This window comes from Telopea speciosissima, chromosome 5 (genome assembly GCF_018873765.1).
Source record: "Telopea speciosissima isolate NSW1024214 ecotype Mountain lineage chromosome 5, Tspe_v1, whole genome shotgun sequence".
Lineage (NCBI taxonomy): Eukaryota > Viridiplantae > Streptophyta > Magnoliopsida > Proteales > Proteaceae > Telopea > Telopea speciosissima.
Window position 1 is genome coordinate 2,941,836 of NC_057920.1, and position 15,571 is coordinate 2,957,406.

At 39.1% G+C, this 15,571-nt stretch overlaps 2 protein-coding genes and 1 non-coding gene across 3 annotated transcripts; all 3 read right to left on the reverse strand.

The window, feature by feature from the left end:
- Positions 1-1,838: 1,838 nt before the first annotated feature.
- On the reverse strand, positions 1,839-5,335 carry LOC122661676 (leucine-rich repeat protein 2-like). Its single transcript, XM_043857155.1, has 7 exons — positions 5,198-5,335; positions 4,916-5,048; positions 4,721-4,792; positions 4,464-4,607; positions 4,280-4,351; positions 4,114-4,185; positions 1,839-2,144 (listed from the first exon to the last, which is right to left on the reverse strand). The coding sequence occupies exons 1-7, from the start codon at positions 5,277-5,279 to the stop codon at positions 2,075-2,077; spliced, it is 645 nt and encodes a 214-aa protein (XP_043713090.1). The 5' UTR covers positions 5,280-5,335; the 3' UTR covers positions 1,839-2,074.
- A 4,056-nt stretch (positions 5,336-9,391) lies between these two features.
- LOC122662652 (uncharacterized protein At2g23090-like) lies at positions 9,392-13,909 on the reverse strand. Its single transcript, XM_043858355.1, has 3 exons — positions 13,658-13,909; positions 13,502-13,542; positions 9,392-9,742 (listed from the first exon to the last, which is right to left on the reverse strand). Exons 1-3 carry the CDS (start codon positions 13,728-13,730, stop codon positions 9,623-9,625), a joined length of 234 nt encoding a protein of 77 aa, XP_043714290.1. The 5' UTR covers positions 13,731-13,909; the 3' UTR covers positions 9,392-9,622.
- Positions 13,910-15,480: 1,571 nt separating this feature from the next.
- LOC122663462 lies at positions 15,481-15,571 on the reverse strand. Its single transcript, XR_006333134.1, has one exon. It is a non-coding gene; the product is annotated as a small nucleolar RNA Z157/R69/R10 (small nucleolar RNA).

Below are 15,571 nucleotides of genomic sequence, written 5' to 3' on the forward strand. Positions count from 1 at the left end.
GGTGCAATCCCCAACACCCTTGGTCAAAGAATCTTCTTCCAATTTCTTAATATCATAGTACATGACATGGATCAACTATTTAGTAACCACGGACCACCCGCTTTGAACCGCCTTCTTCCTATTACCCCTTCTCCCACCATGCCCATGAGCCCACACGCCCCAACTTGTCCCTACCTCCCTCCTGCCTACCACCCAGTCCATCCCTACCCACCCCCTGCTGCAACTCAACCCACTCCTCATCTTCTTTTGCAAGCCCGCCCAACCCGTTGGAACTCTCTCTCTCTCTTATTTTTTAATGCATGTGCTGCCACATTGAAGTGCTATAAGACAACAAATAATTGGTGAGATGGAAAATAGAAACACCTATTGTTCATGCAAGTTTAACTAAAGAGTTCCCTGTAATCAATGCGGAAACAAACTAAAAGAAGCTCAAAACATCTGTGTTTGTCGTGTAGAAGCTCACATAGCTAAATCGAATATCAGTTGCAAGAAACGCTTTTGAAGGTTGAAGACATCTGGTGGAGAAAAATAACCATCAAATCTAAGAGATGGATTCGATGTGGGCAACATCAGTTAAATTACAAAATCCCAGTTTTTTCAGCTTCTCACGTTAATTCTCTTTAAATTACAAAACCAGAAACCATTCTGATCTTTCGTTTTCACTGCCGATGGATTTATTCGATGTGGGCAACATCAAAGCAAAGAAAGCGAACACGATGCGGAGATACCGGAAAGATAGCGAATTTTCAACCAGTATTTCTGCGAGCTATGTTAGGTACTGGTCAGACATCCTTCGTCTTCCTGGTAAGGCTCACAACACCGTCCCTGAAGTAAGAGTCGCCGAGGAGAGTAAATTCCTCTCAGATCATGATGTCCCTCTGCTGCAATCCCTCCCACCCTGTTCTTCCTCACACCCCACCCCTGCAATCCTCCCGTCCATGCCCCACAATCCTTCCGCACCACCCCCTACAACCCCTCTCGTCCCACATACCTAACCCCTCTGCAACCTCACTGCCCCGAGCGCCACCATCCTCTATTCCTACAGGAGTGCTAGAGGCCAATGGGTTTGTCGATGGAGGAACAATGCAATGGAGAGGTTGTTGCGGAGGTTCAGGTCGGCGATGGGCGGCAGAGACTATCTGGGATGGTGGGGCAAGAGAATTACAATGGACATGGTGATCGAGAAGGCGAGGTGGAGGGGTAAAACGGTCAATAACCTGCATGATTGAAGGTGTAACACTGTTTTGGTCAAGTTTGTAAACTCAAAAAAGAAATACATAGTTTTGTAAAGACAAACCTACTAGTAGCTAATCAGGTAATTTTCCCAAAATTAGTCATGCAATGCCAAAATATGGACGGGTGATAATTGCTTAGGCTCCGCTTGATTGCAAGGGAAATGGGGAAAAGAAACAAGAAAAACATTTTCATCTCCCGTGAAGTATATTTCACTTCTTAAAAATGCATTTCCCTTGTTACCAAACACCAAAATTGACTTTCCCTGTAAAATATAAGTCAATCTCAGGAAAATATGCGCACTTTCTTCACAACGAAACAGAGTCTAAATGGAAACAAAAGTCCGGCGGGAAAATTTTACTGTTATATATTTTGCAGAATGGTTCGGACAGATGAGAAGAACTCCTTCGATAGTCTAACATGTTCAATTTGGTGGTAAGCCAACTATAATATTTATCCGGTCCAAAAATCAACATTTTGGGATATCACAAAACACTTTCATACGGCAAAAAATCCTTCTGGCTTAACATTATGTTTGTATACGAAATCCCAACCCCCCCCCCCCCCCTGGCTTTGCCCAAATAAAAAGAACAAAATGCCAATTGTGGAATCTGAAGAATCTAGTCACCAGATGAACCTGAAAAATAGTGATAAACCTGTAAATTTAATTGTTGGTACAACATTTCGCTGCCAGAACGTTACTGAACACAGCAGACCTATTCTTATTTTTCTTTCCTTGAGCTCAAATCATCTTATATTTGCTTGAGATATAATCTAATCAAACCTTAGAGCTGTGTCTATTATAACCCTGTCATAAAGGATCGTGGAATAACAGAAATCATCAGCACCCAAAATCGTAAGAAACCAGTCCCTGCAGCTCCGGTCCATTGAGCCTGTGGTTGTTTTCAAAACTGGAGAGAAAGAAAAACACACAGATTGGTTAGTGTCCTCAAACAGGCATATTGATTATTGAAGAATCTCATCAGTTTGTCATTTTTTTTTTATCCCCCGAAAAATTCTTAAGAACTAATTTCCACGAGTAAAAGTGCAAGTCAACAGAAAACAATAGTAGTTCCTCTTCCCCTTTGTTTCTTGCACCCTGTTCCATGTAGGGATTCCTACAAATACATGGATGTGAATGTTTGCAAATTAGCATGAATTATTACCCAAAAAGCACCATTTGTCAAACTATGTTTAGGTTGACGAACAAAGGTTTCTGCAAAATTGTGGTGAAACTACACATGGTGAGTTGCATATCGAGTTCCCACAGAACAAAGACAGATTTTGAAAAATATAAAGGGTCAATCAAATTTTCAACTCCTTGCATTTGAGAGGAACTGGAGCACATAACCTTTACAATCAATTATGTCTGTTGTAGGAACAGCTAGAGAGGAATGGTCATAAGGTTTATTTTTTATTCAAGAGTGCACAGTTACCCTCCAGTAGCTAAGCCATTTCATTTTATGAGTACAGCACCTAAGGACATATGCTCTTCCACCCAAATGGACATAAATGTGCATTCATCACCTATATTAGAACCAGGAGACAGTAATAAACGCAATTGGTGAAGCCAATGGTACACCTCTAGCCTAGGTGTAGAACTATTAAAGGAAGAGAAGGGAGGAAAAGACAACAATTCCCAGGCCTAAAAAAATGTGAGAGAGGAGTGATTAACCATATGAAGCTAGTAATTTTGTTACCAACTAAAGATGGATTGGCAGGCTTTGAACTGAGGTCTCTGGTTTGAAGTTTGAACACTAGATACTTCAATCAAATGAGGAATATGCCTTGGCAGGCTTTGAACTGAGGTCTCTGGTTTGAAGTTTGAACACTAGATACTTTTATCAAATTAGGAATATTGCCTCTTCAGAGAATGTGCAGAACTGGAAAAGCAAAGTCTAGAACATCATTCAAAATAGATCAGGGCAACAGTTGTATAAAGGCAAATTTTCAGCCTAATGAAAAGAATCACTTCGATAAACCATAATTTTGGTTTCATCTCAATAGAGGGCAAAATTTTTCCAGGATCATACAGTATACAAATAGAAGATGATTGCTACCAACAGATATGGGCGCAGGTGTCGGTGCCAATATGTATCTAGGGATCAGATCTGTATGACCTTAAAATCTTATAGTTAGTTCTCTGAAATATGGCCCACAAACTAGGTACAGGAACATAGACACATAAAAAGTTAAGACATTAAATCTTACAGACAGAATACAAAGCTATATTTGATCTAGGTGTATTTCCTAATTAATATGCAAAACAATAAACATATAGCAAAATAGTTCAGTTATGAACAAACCAACCTGACAATTACAAACTCTGTACTTGCTATACTAAATACTTGCAATGGATGAAGAGGAAAATAATGCCAGAGCATTGTTATACATCTAACTCCAAGTAGTAGCATTTTGGAACATCAATTATAATTAATGTTGAGTTAATTCAGAATAAATGCACATAACCAAATTTCCAAAATCTAAAGAATGGGAACAGTCTCAAGAATCCAATAGAATTCCATATCCATACCTAGCATCCACATAGGTACTTGCATGGCATACTAGTAAGTCATGCAACCTGTCCATGACTGAAGCCTGTTGTTTGTTGGGGCCGCAGACATATTACCTTCATTTTACTTGCTTTCTAGCATTAGACTAAACATGGGTTGGTGAAATTGGATAAGAATCTGACCTATGGACAAGAGCACTACAACATCCCAATACTAATTCGATGGATCTTATACTCCAGATATACTTTAAGAGCATATCTGCCACGCCCAACCCAAAGGGCCATCATCATGAAAGAACTGCCTAGATAATATGACAAATACTCCACAACATTTCAGAAGAGAGAATAGATAAAGAAAATACAAGTACCTTTCTATAGGGAAACTCCCAAAAGGGCCATCAATTGGAATAGTTCCGCAGAGATCATTGTTAGAAACGTCACTGCAAGAGGGTTACAACAATTGCAAGCAAATAAGATTTGGTTGGAATTGAAAGTAAAGTAATTTAAGTTCATTTTTCCCCTGCCTTCGCTTACAAGACTTTTAGGTTGGAAAGGGTAGTAAGCTCTCTTGGAATTGATCCTGTCAGCCTGTTGTTGTTAAATCGACTGTAACATCAAGTTCAAAAGAGGGGAAACATTAAAACAATGACCTTATTTTAAGAAGAAAAAAAAAGGGGGCAATTCACCACCTTCGGACAATTACACAAAGGAAACTTACAGGAATCTGAGAGACTTCAACTTAGCAAAAGACTTCGGAATCTCTCCTTCGAACTTGTTGTTGTACAAATCCATGCTAATTAGATTCTTCAAATTACCCAACTCCTTAGGAATTTTCCCTTCGATATTATTCATATAGAGCTCCCTGCAGAAGGCGAGAAATTCTAATCACCATGAGGCAAACAAAAATTTTAAAAGGGAAAAAAAATAAAACTATTCCCGAATCCAGAAAAAAGAAAAAAGAAAAAAGGGAATTACAAGTATTGCAGATGCTGGAGATCGCCGAGCTCCGGCCCCAAAGTACCAGAAATATTAGAATTGCCAAGATCCCTGGACATCAAAAAGGGTAAGAGTACAATCATATCGGCAAAAATGGCCAAAAGAGAGATTTTTTTCCCCCCTTCTCCATCAGGGAAGAGGATTACGTGTCAGGCAGATGGAAAGTAAACTTACAGTCGGATGACATGGTTGTTAGAGTCACAGGTGACATGAAACCAGGTACATGGATTGACGAGAGTAGGGTCCCAGCTCTGCAGAACATTAGTGGGATCGGAAAGTCTGGCTCTCAAGGCATGGAGAGCATTTCCTGAAATTAAAAATAAGATATACAGAAAGAAAATTAATTCCCACAAGAAGTAATCAAAAAGAAAGAGAGATCAGAAAATAAGCACAGGTACCATAAAAAAGCAGAGAAACCCTAGAAAAAAAAAAAGAAAGAGAGGAAACGAAACAAACCTTCAGAGTTAGTGGAGAGAGTTGGAGAAACTACTACTGCGAGGAGGAAGGAAAGTAAGCAGAGAAGGAAACGAAGAGCCATTTGAGTTGAGAGAGGAAGACGAAGGGTAAGAAAAAGAAGGGAATGCAGAGTAGAGAAGGAAGATCTGTATGGCTTAGAGTTTCTAAGTTTGAAGAAAGAAAGAAAGAAAGAGGAGAAGAAGACTCTTGGAATCGATCGCTCTGCTGACTGCTGACTGCTGACTGCTGACTTCTGACAGTTGAGGTCGTGAGTTTTGGGGCGTTGAATGGAGAAGCCCTGGCCCCTGGTAGACTCGAAGAGCGTTTGACGTGTGATGCTCATTAATTTTGTCTACTTGTACGCAAAGTAAGGCAAAACAAAAAAATAAAGAACGCCACCGGTGGCACAGCGCCGCGTGTACCTGCGCCAGATACAGTGCAATTGAATTGAACTCCTCTCCGGGAATCCCAACGCCCAGGGAGTGGCCAGTGTGTCACACACATCCCGATGGTTGACTAGATATTCAAGATGTGTGTGGTGCAACCTAACCCTTAGATGCCCCCTAGGTTGGGCTCCCTAGAGAGGAGCCAAATCCGGTGCAGCTATGGTCCCTTTTGCCTTTTAAGGGGGTGTGTCAACCATTTTGTGAGTGGCTGTACCTAGACACAAGTACAGGCCGCGTTGCACGACTGAATTGCATTCCTTTTCCCTGAGAGAAATTAGAAAGTTACGTTCTCTAGGTTTTTCACAATAGTGGGTTTCTTAAGAGGGAAGTGTAGGAAGGAATCTACACTACACTAAGTTGGAAAATTATATCTTTTATGGCCAAATGTTCTTTGTACTGGGGGTGCAGGATGCACCCAGACACATAGGGGTGATCGAAATGACCACCATGCCCCCCTCCAAATGGCCTAAATGAATGCCCATGTGTCTTGGCGCAGCCTGTGCTCCCAGGCATGCGCTCATATTTTATATAAGGTCTACATGGGTCTCACATGGTCAAAGATTCAGAATGAGAGAGTGTGGGCTCCACTGTTTATATTGAGACCAATATAAATGCATCAAGTTCGGTGAAATGACCACCCTACGCCATGAGCCCACCCATGTTGAATGCTTGCACAGGTTTAGGGGTCATGGCAACCTATTTTCTTCCAAAAGAATCTATACAAGTGTAGCGTAGCAATTTTTTTTCTCTTCACAATAATATGAACACTCAACCTTGGCCGGCCCTTTGGTTTACATATTAATGGTTTTCATATAAGAAAAAAAATAAAGAATGCAATTGGTTTAGGTGCAACTTATTGTCACCAAAGTGGTTAAAGTTAACTTTCTTTTAATTGCCCTTTTTCTTGTTCCTAAAAGTTAGCTAATGCAGCGATAAAAAGGGGTTTTCAAAAAGTTGAGAGTTACTTAATGTAAGGGAAAGAGGATTCCTAGGAATGCAATCTGGCCCCTACGCCAATGTAGGGCCAATGACAGCGTGCACAGAAACATCAATAGGTTTAGGTTTTAAGTCTTTCATGGGGGTAGGATAGTTAGTTTGTGCACTGTAGACACTGAATTGTCACCCCCCCCCCACGATGATAACAATAAGTTACGAATAGACATTGATATCTCTCCTAAGAAGGACTCTTGCCCCTGTACCCAAGCCATATCATCCTCACATTCCTAAAAATGATTTAAAAGACCCTTTTATTGAAGTAAGTACTGCTCACCTTCCCCGACCATGGCGTTCTCGCTACAGAAATATTATGAAAAGTCAAAATGGAGGAAAAAACCCAGAAAAACCATTAAAAACCCCTGAAAACCCAAAAAAACATAAAATCCAAGGGCTGAGGGGATGCCAGAACCGTAGCGCCAAAGATGGCCAGATGATGTCATCTATGGCGCCGCGAATGACCAGGTTACTCTTATAAATAGGGGTGACCCACCCTCATTTTTCAAGCTAGAAAACCCCATTTTTTGCTCCTTCTAAACCTTCCCACATCCCATTTAGTCCTCCCTTTTGCTAGCTTTGATCATCCTTCCCCATGGGTAGACCCTTCAATTACCCTACCTAAAGGTTGTTCTTGTTCGAAGTCTTGCTTTCCCTCAATCATTGACTTACAGTTAGCCCATATACAGTCGTTGCTTTGTCCAAATACAAGTAGCGAAATCCCATATACAACCATTGCTTTGCCTGAAGTCTGAGTGACGAAAGCTCTTTTTACATAGTCATTACTCTATCCGACAAGAGAGGGGCAAGTCGATCATCTGTCTCCTCCTAAGTCGTGGGACATCATATAATTCATATTTGGTATATTTTCCTTTATTTCTTTTGTTTCTTGACATATATTTATCTATTTCTTTCATATTATTTATAGTACAATATAGACTATTAAAATAGTTCACTTTAGTGTACATAATAAATTATTTTGTTCTTTCTTTCTTATGTTTGAAAGCCTCTCCTAATCTCTACGTTTTTTTCTCTGATTTGGATTCACATTCTAAGCGGGTTTAGAGGATTTGGTAAGTAAAACGGGATGGGAGTTCATGAAATGGTGCAAAGTATTTTCATCCACATGATTAGTTTGTGCTATCAATATCCTAAACAATACGACAAAGTCCATCCCTTGGAAAATCTCTTCTATCATTTTGGATTGTTGTGATTTATCTTGCCGATTTAATAGCTGTCATCTTTCAGCATTCACTTAGAGAGGGCAATTTAGAGAGGGCAATGTTGTAGCGGATTGTTTAGCTTCCTTGAGTACTGATTCTTAGAACTTCAGTGTTTGGTAGGAAAATTATCACCTCCAGTTTGCTGATCGGCTCAGATCCTCAGTTTCTCTAATAGGAGGATGGTGGACTCCTCCCGGATAGAGTGTTTGGGCATGGATAGAATGGTTTGGGTAGTCAACTGGAGGTGATAAAGATCCGTGTTTGGTATGGCCTTCCACCCGATTTTATTTCACTCCCGTTGTATGCTGACTCTATTGAAACTTTGTTCTTCTCTTAATAAATTTTTATTATAAAAAATAATAATTTATGCCACATGTAGCGCTGTGAAGGCAGCCCTGCACAGCACTGCCAGAGGAGTGAAGAACTCCGGTGTCAGATGTTTTCTTCAAGTCCGTATCCCCTGATAACCACCTCGTCCCATCTCTCACACCGTCCGTCCATGAGTGTGGGGACCACCTTTGGGGGTGGTGACCTGCAACGGAGAGGAACCTAATTCGTTTTCTTCTGCAACTTGCCTTATTGGATTAAAAATTTAAAATGTCTGACCAAACCCCATACCAACGTCATATCCCATTTTCGGGAGAAAATCAAACCCTAGTGGAGCGTCGTAGCTCAAACCTGTATCCTCTTCAACAGGCCAACCTCTACAGCACACATCCAACGGCTGGGAGCATCCGATAAATTCTAAACAGAATGGAAGGCCGTTCGTAGCTCAGACCCGTATCCTCTTTGATTTGGTGGCAAATGGAGAGAAGAGTCGTTACCAAAACAAAAAATGGAGAGAAGCGTCTCTCTCTCTCTCTATTTGATGGATACAATCATACAATCATACAATCAAATGAGCTGGATCTATTAAATGATTCTATCAATAATTAAGATCTGTCATTCTTTTCGGGTGCTCCTCCTGTGCAAGATCTTCAAAGTGAAATATTATTCTTCAATCACTGTTGTCTTTTTCTGCAACAGAATTGAAGATTTCAAAGGCGGATCTATTCTTGTATAAAGAGATTGATTTGATTGATTTTGTTAATGTCAGACCCGGGCAAATCTTTGGAATCTTAGACTGTTACGAATGTTGTAATCACAGTAAAAACACCACAAAAGAAAAATCACTACAAAGACACGGCAAAAGTTAGATTGGGCTTGAATGAATCCATGACTATATGATTATGAAGCAAGAATCTCCATCTAATTTGATCTATAACTGCCACAATATACATATCTTTGCAGAAAAGGTGGAAATAGAAAAGCTAGCATTCACCTGAAATGAAAAATTGGAGCACAGATATTGGAACACGCCACTTAACTCATCCAGCAAACCATGAACAATAGAAAAGCAATCAACATCATTCAAGAGTATACAGAGGATTTTCCCGACATCATGCAATGCAATTTTGGGGCTCCATTCTGGGTTCGATATAGCGGGAGAAGGGTGCACAACAAAATCAGGGTTTCAGTCATATGAGAGAACAATATTCCATCTAAACACTAAAGCAACTTTCATTTCATTAAATTTATAGAGAGAGCACTATACTGTTTTCAGAGAGATCATAAAGATAAGAGTGGCAATCCATGGTGAATAACATATTTCACAATCATGTCTTCAGTAGGCAACACACAAGTTTTAAGGGAGGATCCCTAAGGAATCAAACTAGGACAATCTAACATAACTCTACATTTTCTCTTCCCAACCTCCACAAACTGTCTCATTTCTTGAGATGTGCGAAGCATGCGTATACATCAGACTTGGGATGCTTCGCTTCTGCATGTTCCCTGCACTTCACCTCGGACGTGGTGCAGATGAAAGTCTGCATGCATACCTTGCACTGCATTCATCACCAACACCATTAGCAATTTTAAAAATTACCACCAATAAGGGTTAAAAAAACATTAGTTTCTTGTTGTAAGAATAGCTACTAAGCTAACAGAATGTTTAATCCAGACAGTAAATTACCAATCAAATGTTTTTAAGACAAAAAATAAAAAATGTAAACAATAAAAACCGAAGGTGTTTGGCATCATTAGACTGTCTATAAATGCATAACTACCTCTTAAAATTTTCTTTCTGTTAACTTAAACTTTTGCATTTTTTAGCACACTAGGAAAGATTTCTTCTCTATGAATGAACCAGGTATAAACCAGTGTACATTTCTAAATGTGACAAGCTTAAAAAACTTGAGGCCAGTAACAACCTCTGGCAATGCTTCCTCTGGTTCTTAGTAAGCAAAATGGTCCCTATTATCTATAAAAATGTAACAGTCACACTGAAGAAGGGATTCCAGTAGGAAATTTAAATATTCCTTGGAAAAGTTTACAGCTATCCCCATGCTCCATGTAATGGAGGATCCCACAGCCAGGAACATGAGGATTTTGGAAGGGGCATTTCCCCATAGCACAGAAATTTCCAAGAAATAAAAACCCCAGCAAACAAAAATGCTCCTAATTTTAGTATAATTTCTCAGTTATTAACTCAATCTTTTTCATAATCCACATTATGATGAATTTCTCTTCACATGAGAAATTATTCCAGAACAAGTGTCAAAAATCATATATTACAGACCTGTAACAGAAGGTAAGCAGGAACCACACAGAGATTGGAGCAGTGACTGTGTAATGGTAGTAATGATAGATTTTCAGTCTTACAACTAGAGAAATTTGATTATGCAAATATGACATTATAATACATCCAGAGGTCAACAAAAAACACATAAAGTGAGTATTATGCATTCACACTGTCTATAAAAAAGCTTTACAGGGGGTTAAAAGTTTCAGCTCCCACCTGCAACTGTACCCCAGAATATCAAAATCCACTTGTGAAAGTTTACAACCGTGGCAGAAAATTGAATAGAAATACAGACCTCCATCATATAATGGAAGCATGCAAGTCTTCTGCTTGGAGGCAATTACCAGATTTTCAGTGTCATTGATTTTCATAGCCCACCTCCAAGAAAAATATAACTCTAAAGTGGCAACATGTTTTAGGTTACACATCAATAGTTTGAATTTTGTCTTGTGCCAGGCAAATGGCGAGTGAAGAAACACACTGGACTAAGCCTTATGCAAATAGCGAAATCTATATGATTTAATTCTGCAGTCAGAAAATAACAGAATTACAATACAAAGAATGTGAGTTCACTAATCCCTGTTTCAACACACAAGCACGCACCATCCGTCACCCACAAATTCAGTGCAAGATGCTTATTTCCAAAGAAGATTTTGTAATAGTTAGGTAAAGATTCACAAAGTCAATAGTTCCAAAATGCAATAATCTAAATGCTTACTTACGACCAACTACAGGATGTTTTAATGAGGAAACTAGGAAAGAATTTCCAATAGGGATTCTAAAGACAAGTTGCTGGATAGCACTACTTGAATAGAAGACCATCTAGTACATATTCTTTAGAGACACATGAAAATTTTGAACCCAAAGAAACTAAGTTAAGAGAAGGTCTAATTGCTCTGAGAAGCAAGATTCAAAGTGCGGCCACAGGAGATGGTTAAACTATCTCTGTCAAATCTTCCTCATCTTGCCATCATTTGCACTATACCTAAGTTCCTCCAAGGCTAGGCTGTAAATGTGCTGTATAGAGATTTGATCTGACCATGTCCGAGTTTGATCGCATTAACTTATCTGGTATCTCAATCCAATTAATATACACGATTAAAATTCATAGATTTGAATGGAAAATGCTTGGATTTCAGATTTTCAGATCACTTGCCAGTACCCGATTAGCCAACGTAAAATGTCAGTTAAAAATCTTTTAAAAAATGGAAATGAAGATTTGAACCCTAAACAAATATAAACCCCCAGAACTTTGTAAAACAAACTACATAAACAAAAAATACAAAAAACTCAATCGAATTTGGAACTTTCCCATGTTGGATCAGTAGTCATTCGAACTTGATCAAACTACTGATTGGATTTACCTTGAGTAGACTGTAACAGGGAACATCTCTGTTTACTCTTCTAGATGTAATAGAGACATTAATCCAATTCATACCCCCAACCAAAATATATTAATTTCTGATTATATCTCTCAAGTCTCCCCTTGCATCCATCACTAACATATCATCTCAGAACACTACTTTTAAATGGTGTGTCATCATAACCCAACATTCAGATCTATAAAGTTTGGCTATTCTTCATATCATCTTCTAAATTCACCTCCAAGCTTTAATAAAACATATCCAATCACACAGCACCCCAAAAGCAACTCTTTGCTCTGAGGATCACTTGATCATTAATGCTAACAGTTCATTTCTACTACAATTTTTACTAATCCATCCCATATATTCTGTCTTCGTCCAGCTAATTTTAGAACTTCTAACTCGCATCCTTCCATAATTCTATCATCCTAGCATTTATCTTCCCTCAACACTTTGTCACTCAAGACAATACCCTTGGTATATAGTATATACCCTCTTATAATCATGTATATGTCAAGTCAACTCATCCATAACACACACAAATCCCATTTTCCAAACAAACAAACCAAAGCTTCATCATACATTTTCCTCCATTTTGTTATTCTTGATGCAAATCCTTAGTGTAACCCTATTGTTATTTGGAAACACATCCATTTTCCAAACAAACAAACCAAAGCTTCATCATACATCCAATCATATTAGCGCATAAATATGTACTAGATTTCTTTATACACCCAATCATAAAGGAGCAACTGCCTAAGTTTCTACAGAGACTGAGAAAAGAACAAATTGCATAAACAAATTAAGTTTAACCTCATTTTTAGATCAAACAAATTTATTGTTTAGTTGAATTCAAACTGGCTCGCTTTACAATAATGTGAAACAAACAGTTCACCAGAAATTTCTGGAGAACTTTTTTTTAGGGGAGGGGAAGCAAGCAAGAGTTGGATCTCAAATTAATTCTACCTTCTAAACATGCCCAGAAACTATGAACTGAGAACTTGTGTGAGTTTAGGTTACCATCCCCTTATGCTTAATATTCAAACCCAATTATCATTGCTGATAACCCCTACTTCAAACCTTGCAAAATTAACCCGACATCCTAGTTAATTTTACCATATCCTTTCTTGAAATACAATAACAACAGATTATCCAAAACTGTAAGGAAGATGAATAATGAAAAAAAGGAATGAAAATCTAAAGGCCTAGAAGTTGGGAAAATTCCAGAACACAATAGTCACGAAAGAGAAAGAATAATAAGAGGTCAAACTGCAGACTGAATGAAATAACATTTGATGTATTGAACAGAAAACACAGACCACTAAAACTTCAGATTGAATGAGCATAACAGTAACGCATTCTGTCCAAACAGTCTTAAGAACAGATATTATTTAAGTCAGCTGAGCACCTAAACGTGTAGAAGAAAATTATTCTGTAAAAACACTGAAATTTATTACAGAAATCAAACGCATAATTATCCTTGCAATCCCTAACTTTATCTTCTTCTTCTTCTTTTTCTTTCTTTTTTTTTCTTTTGTTTTTTTTTTTTTTTTTTTTGGTTATAAATTTTTAGACAAAGGGGCTTAAAGAGAAACAGCCAGAAATCCGAACCCAAAGAAGAAAAAAAAGATCAACAGCAACAAGTTTGGGAAAATCACCTGGATCGACATCGCTTTTTTGTTGGATTCCAGTTGGCTACCTGCATACCAAGAGGAGGGCAAAATCAACAGAATAATGAGAGATCTACGAGCAAGAAAAGCATAATTGAGAAAAGAAAACAGGGGATGAGCCCAAAAAACAGAAAAGGAAGTAACCCTTGGAGGCTTTCATCTTCTCCATGTTCTTCTCTCTAGCCATCTTGGCTTTCTGACCGTTGCCTCCCCCCATACTGACCAAAAGAGATAAGGAACAAAAACCCTAGTTTCTCCTTTCGAGGGAGGACTATGGAGGAGGAGGAGGAGGAGGAGGAGAAGGAGGATGGATAGAGCGTAAGAGAGGTTGTGGAAGGGAGGAGAGCTTCGAACCCGACTGGACGGGGGGAAGAATGCGAACGCATGAGACCAGTTTATAGTTGGGAAGAGAAACGGGGAGACTCATCACACCACATAAGAGCTGCGCGGAAGGTTCTTTTTCCCATGTCCTTCTTGGGAGTACCAAATTCGGTGCACCTTCGTAATCACGATACGGTGGTTCAACCCCACATATAATGGTTTCACCTAGAAGTATAAAATCGCTAACTGATTCTGATCAGACGATGAAGAAGGTCTAGTCAACTGAAGTTATAGTCTTCTGCCACATCATTTCCTGATCCACGAAGCTCAGTGGTTCAGATGGCGCATCAAAGATTATATTCCATTATTCCATGAATCTCCCCTTCTTGTAACTTCGTATCATAGTGAAACACTTTAGTGCCACGGTCACTCACGATCACCATCACCAAACATGAAATCTTTTCCCTAAACTTGATCAGACGGTTTAGAATGAGGTTGCAAACATTGGTTCCCTTCACCGTGGATCACGATGGCTATGGGAATAGAGTAAAAAGTTAAAGGCATTATTGGAATTTGTCCTAAAGTGTAATAATGATCTTAGAATTCTATTCTCTCACGGTAGGGGAGTATTTAAATTACATCTCTTTACGTGTATATAGAATTGGGTAAATTACAGATCAACCCTGATTTTCAATCGAAACTTAGATCTCCTGATTTTTTAAAAAACTCAAATTACCACCTCTACAGAAACGTCTGTTGGTAGTTATTGGTGTGAAAGGACTATTTTACCATTTACTAAAACATTAAAATTAAATTTACAGTACTACCCTTCCTTCATCTTCAACCTAAATTACCCCACCTCTTCCCTGCAACTCCGGTGGCAGCATCGCCATCGCCATCGCCATCGCCGCTGTCGCCTCTGCTTCGCCATAGCCATATGGTCCATTCGTATCATGCCCATGCTCTCTAGATCTCTCTCCATCGTCTTCTTCCTCGCAACCCAAAGCTGCTCTCTTGTTTTTGCATCTTCTTCTTCCCAGCGATTTTTCTGTTGCCCTGTTCTGGGCGGTAGTAGCAGCCCCAACTTCTGGTTCGATCTCTTCTCTCAAAAGCCCTTGTTCTTCAGGCTTTAGGGTTAAGACTCCCCCACCTTAGGGCGATTCAATCTTCCTAGCCTAGATCCGAAAGCCAGCTGCTATCTTGAGTTTGTAATCAACTTTCAGACCTGAAACTACAAGTACTGCCATAGCTACTTTCAGAGATTTGTTTCTCTCTCAGTTGCGCATCTTTAATACTATTAATGCTTGCATTCAGTAAAGTTTGGGAGTAGAATCCTTCACCTGAAGTCTCGTGTGGTTTGGATCAATATTGAAGAAAATCTTTCAATTTGAAGAAGTTCAGGTTTTTCTGCCATGTTTTGTTTTGCCAAAGGTTGAAGACAACCTTCACCTTCATCCCATGAATCTGCTTTCTCTTATTTTATTGCCCTACTTTCCAATAATTACCTGAAATGCCTCCATTTCAGATCCGCAGAGGTAATCCACCCCAATTAAGCAATCTTCTGGTCCGCCATTATCGCCTACCCAAACCCTAGATCTCAAATAGGCTAAATCAGATTTTTTTTGGTGGAAGGAGATGGAAAAGAGATTGGTCAGACAGCCAAGGGTTTGTCTTCAGATTCAGGGCAATGCCCAGATCAGAAACTCTAGTCCACAATAGCTTCATCACCGCACAGAT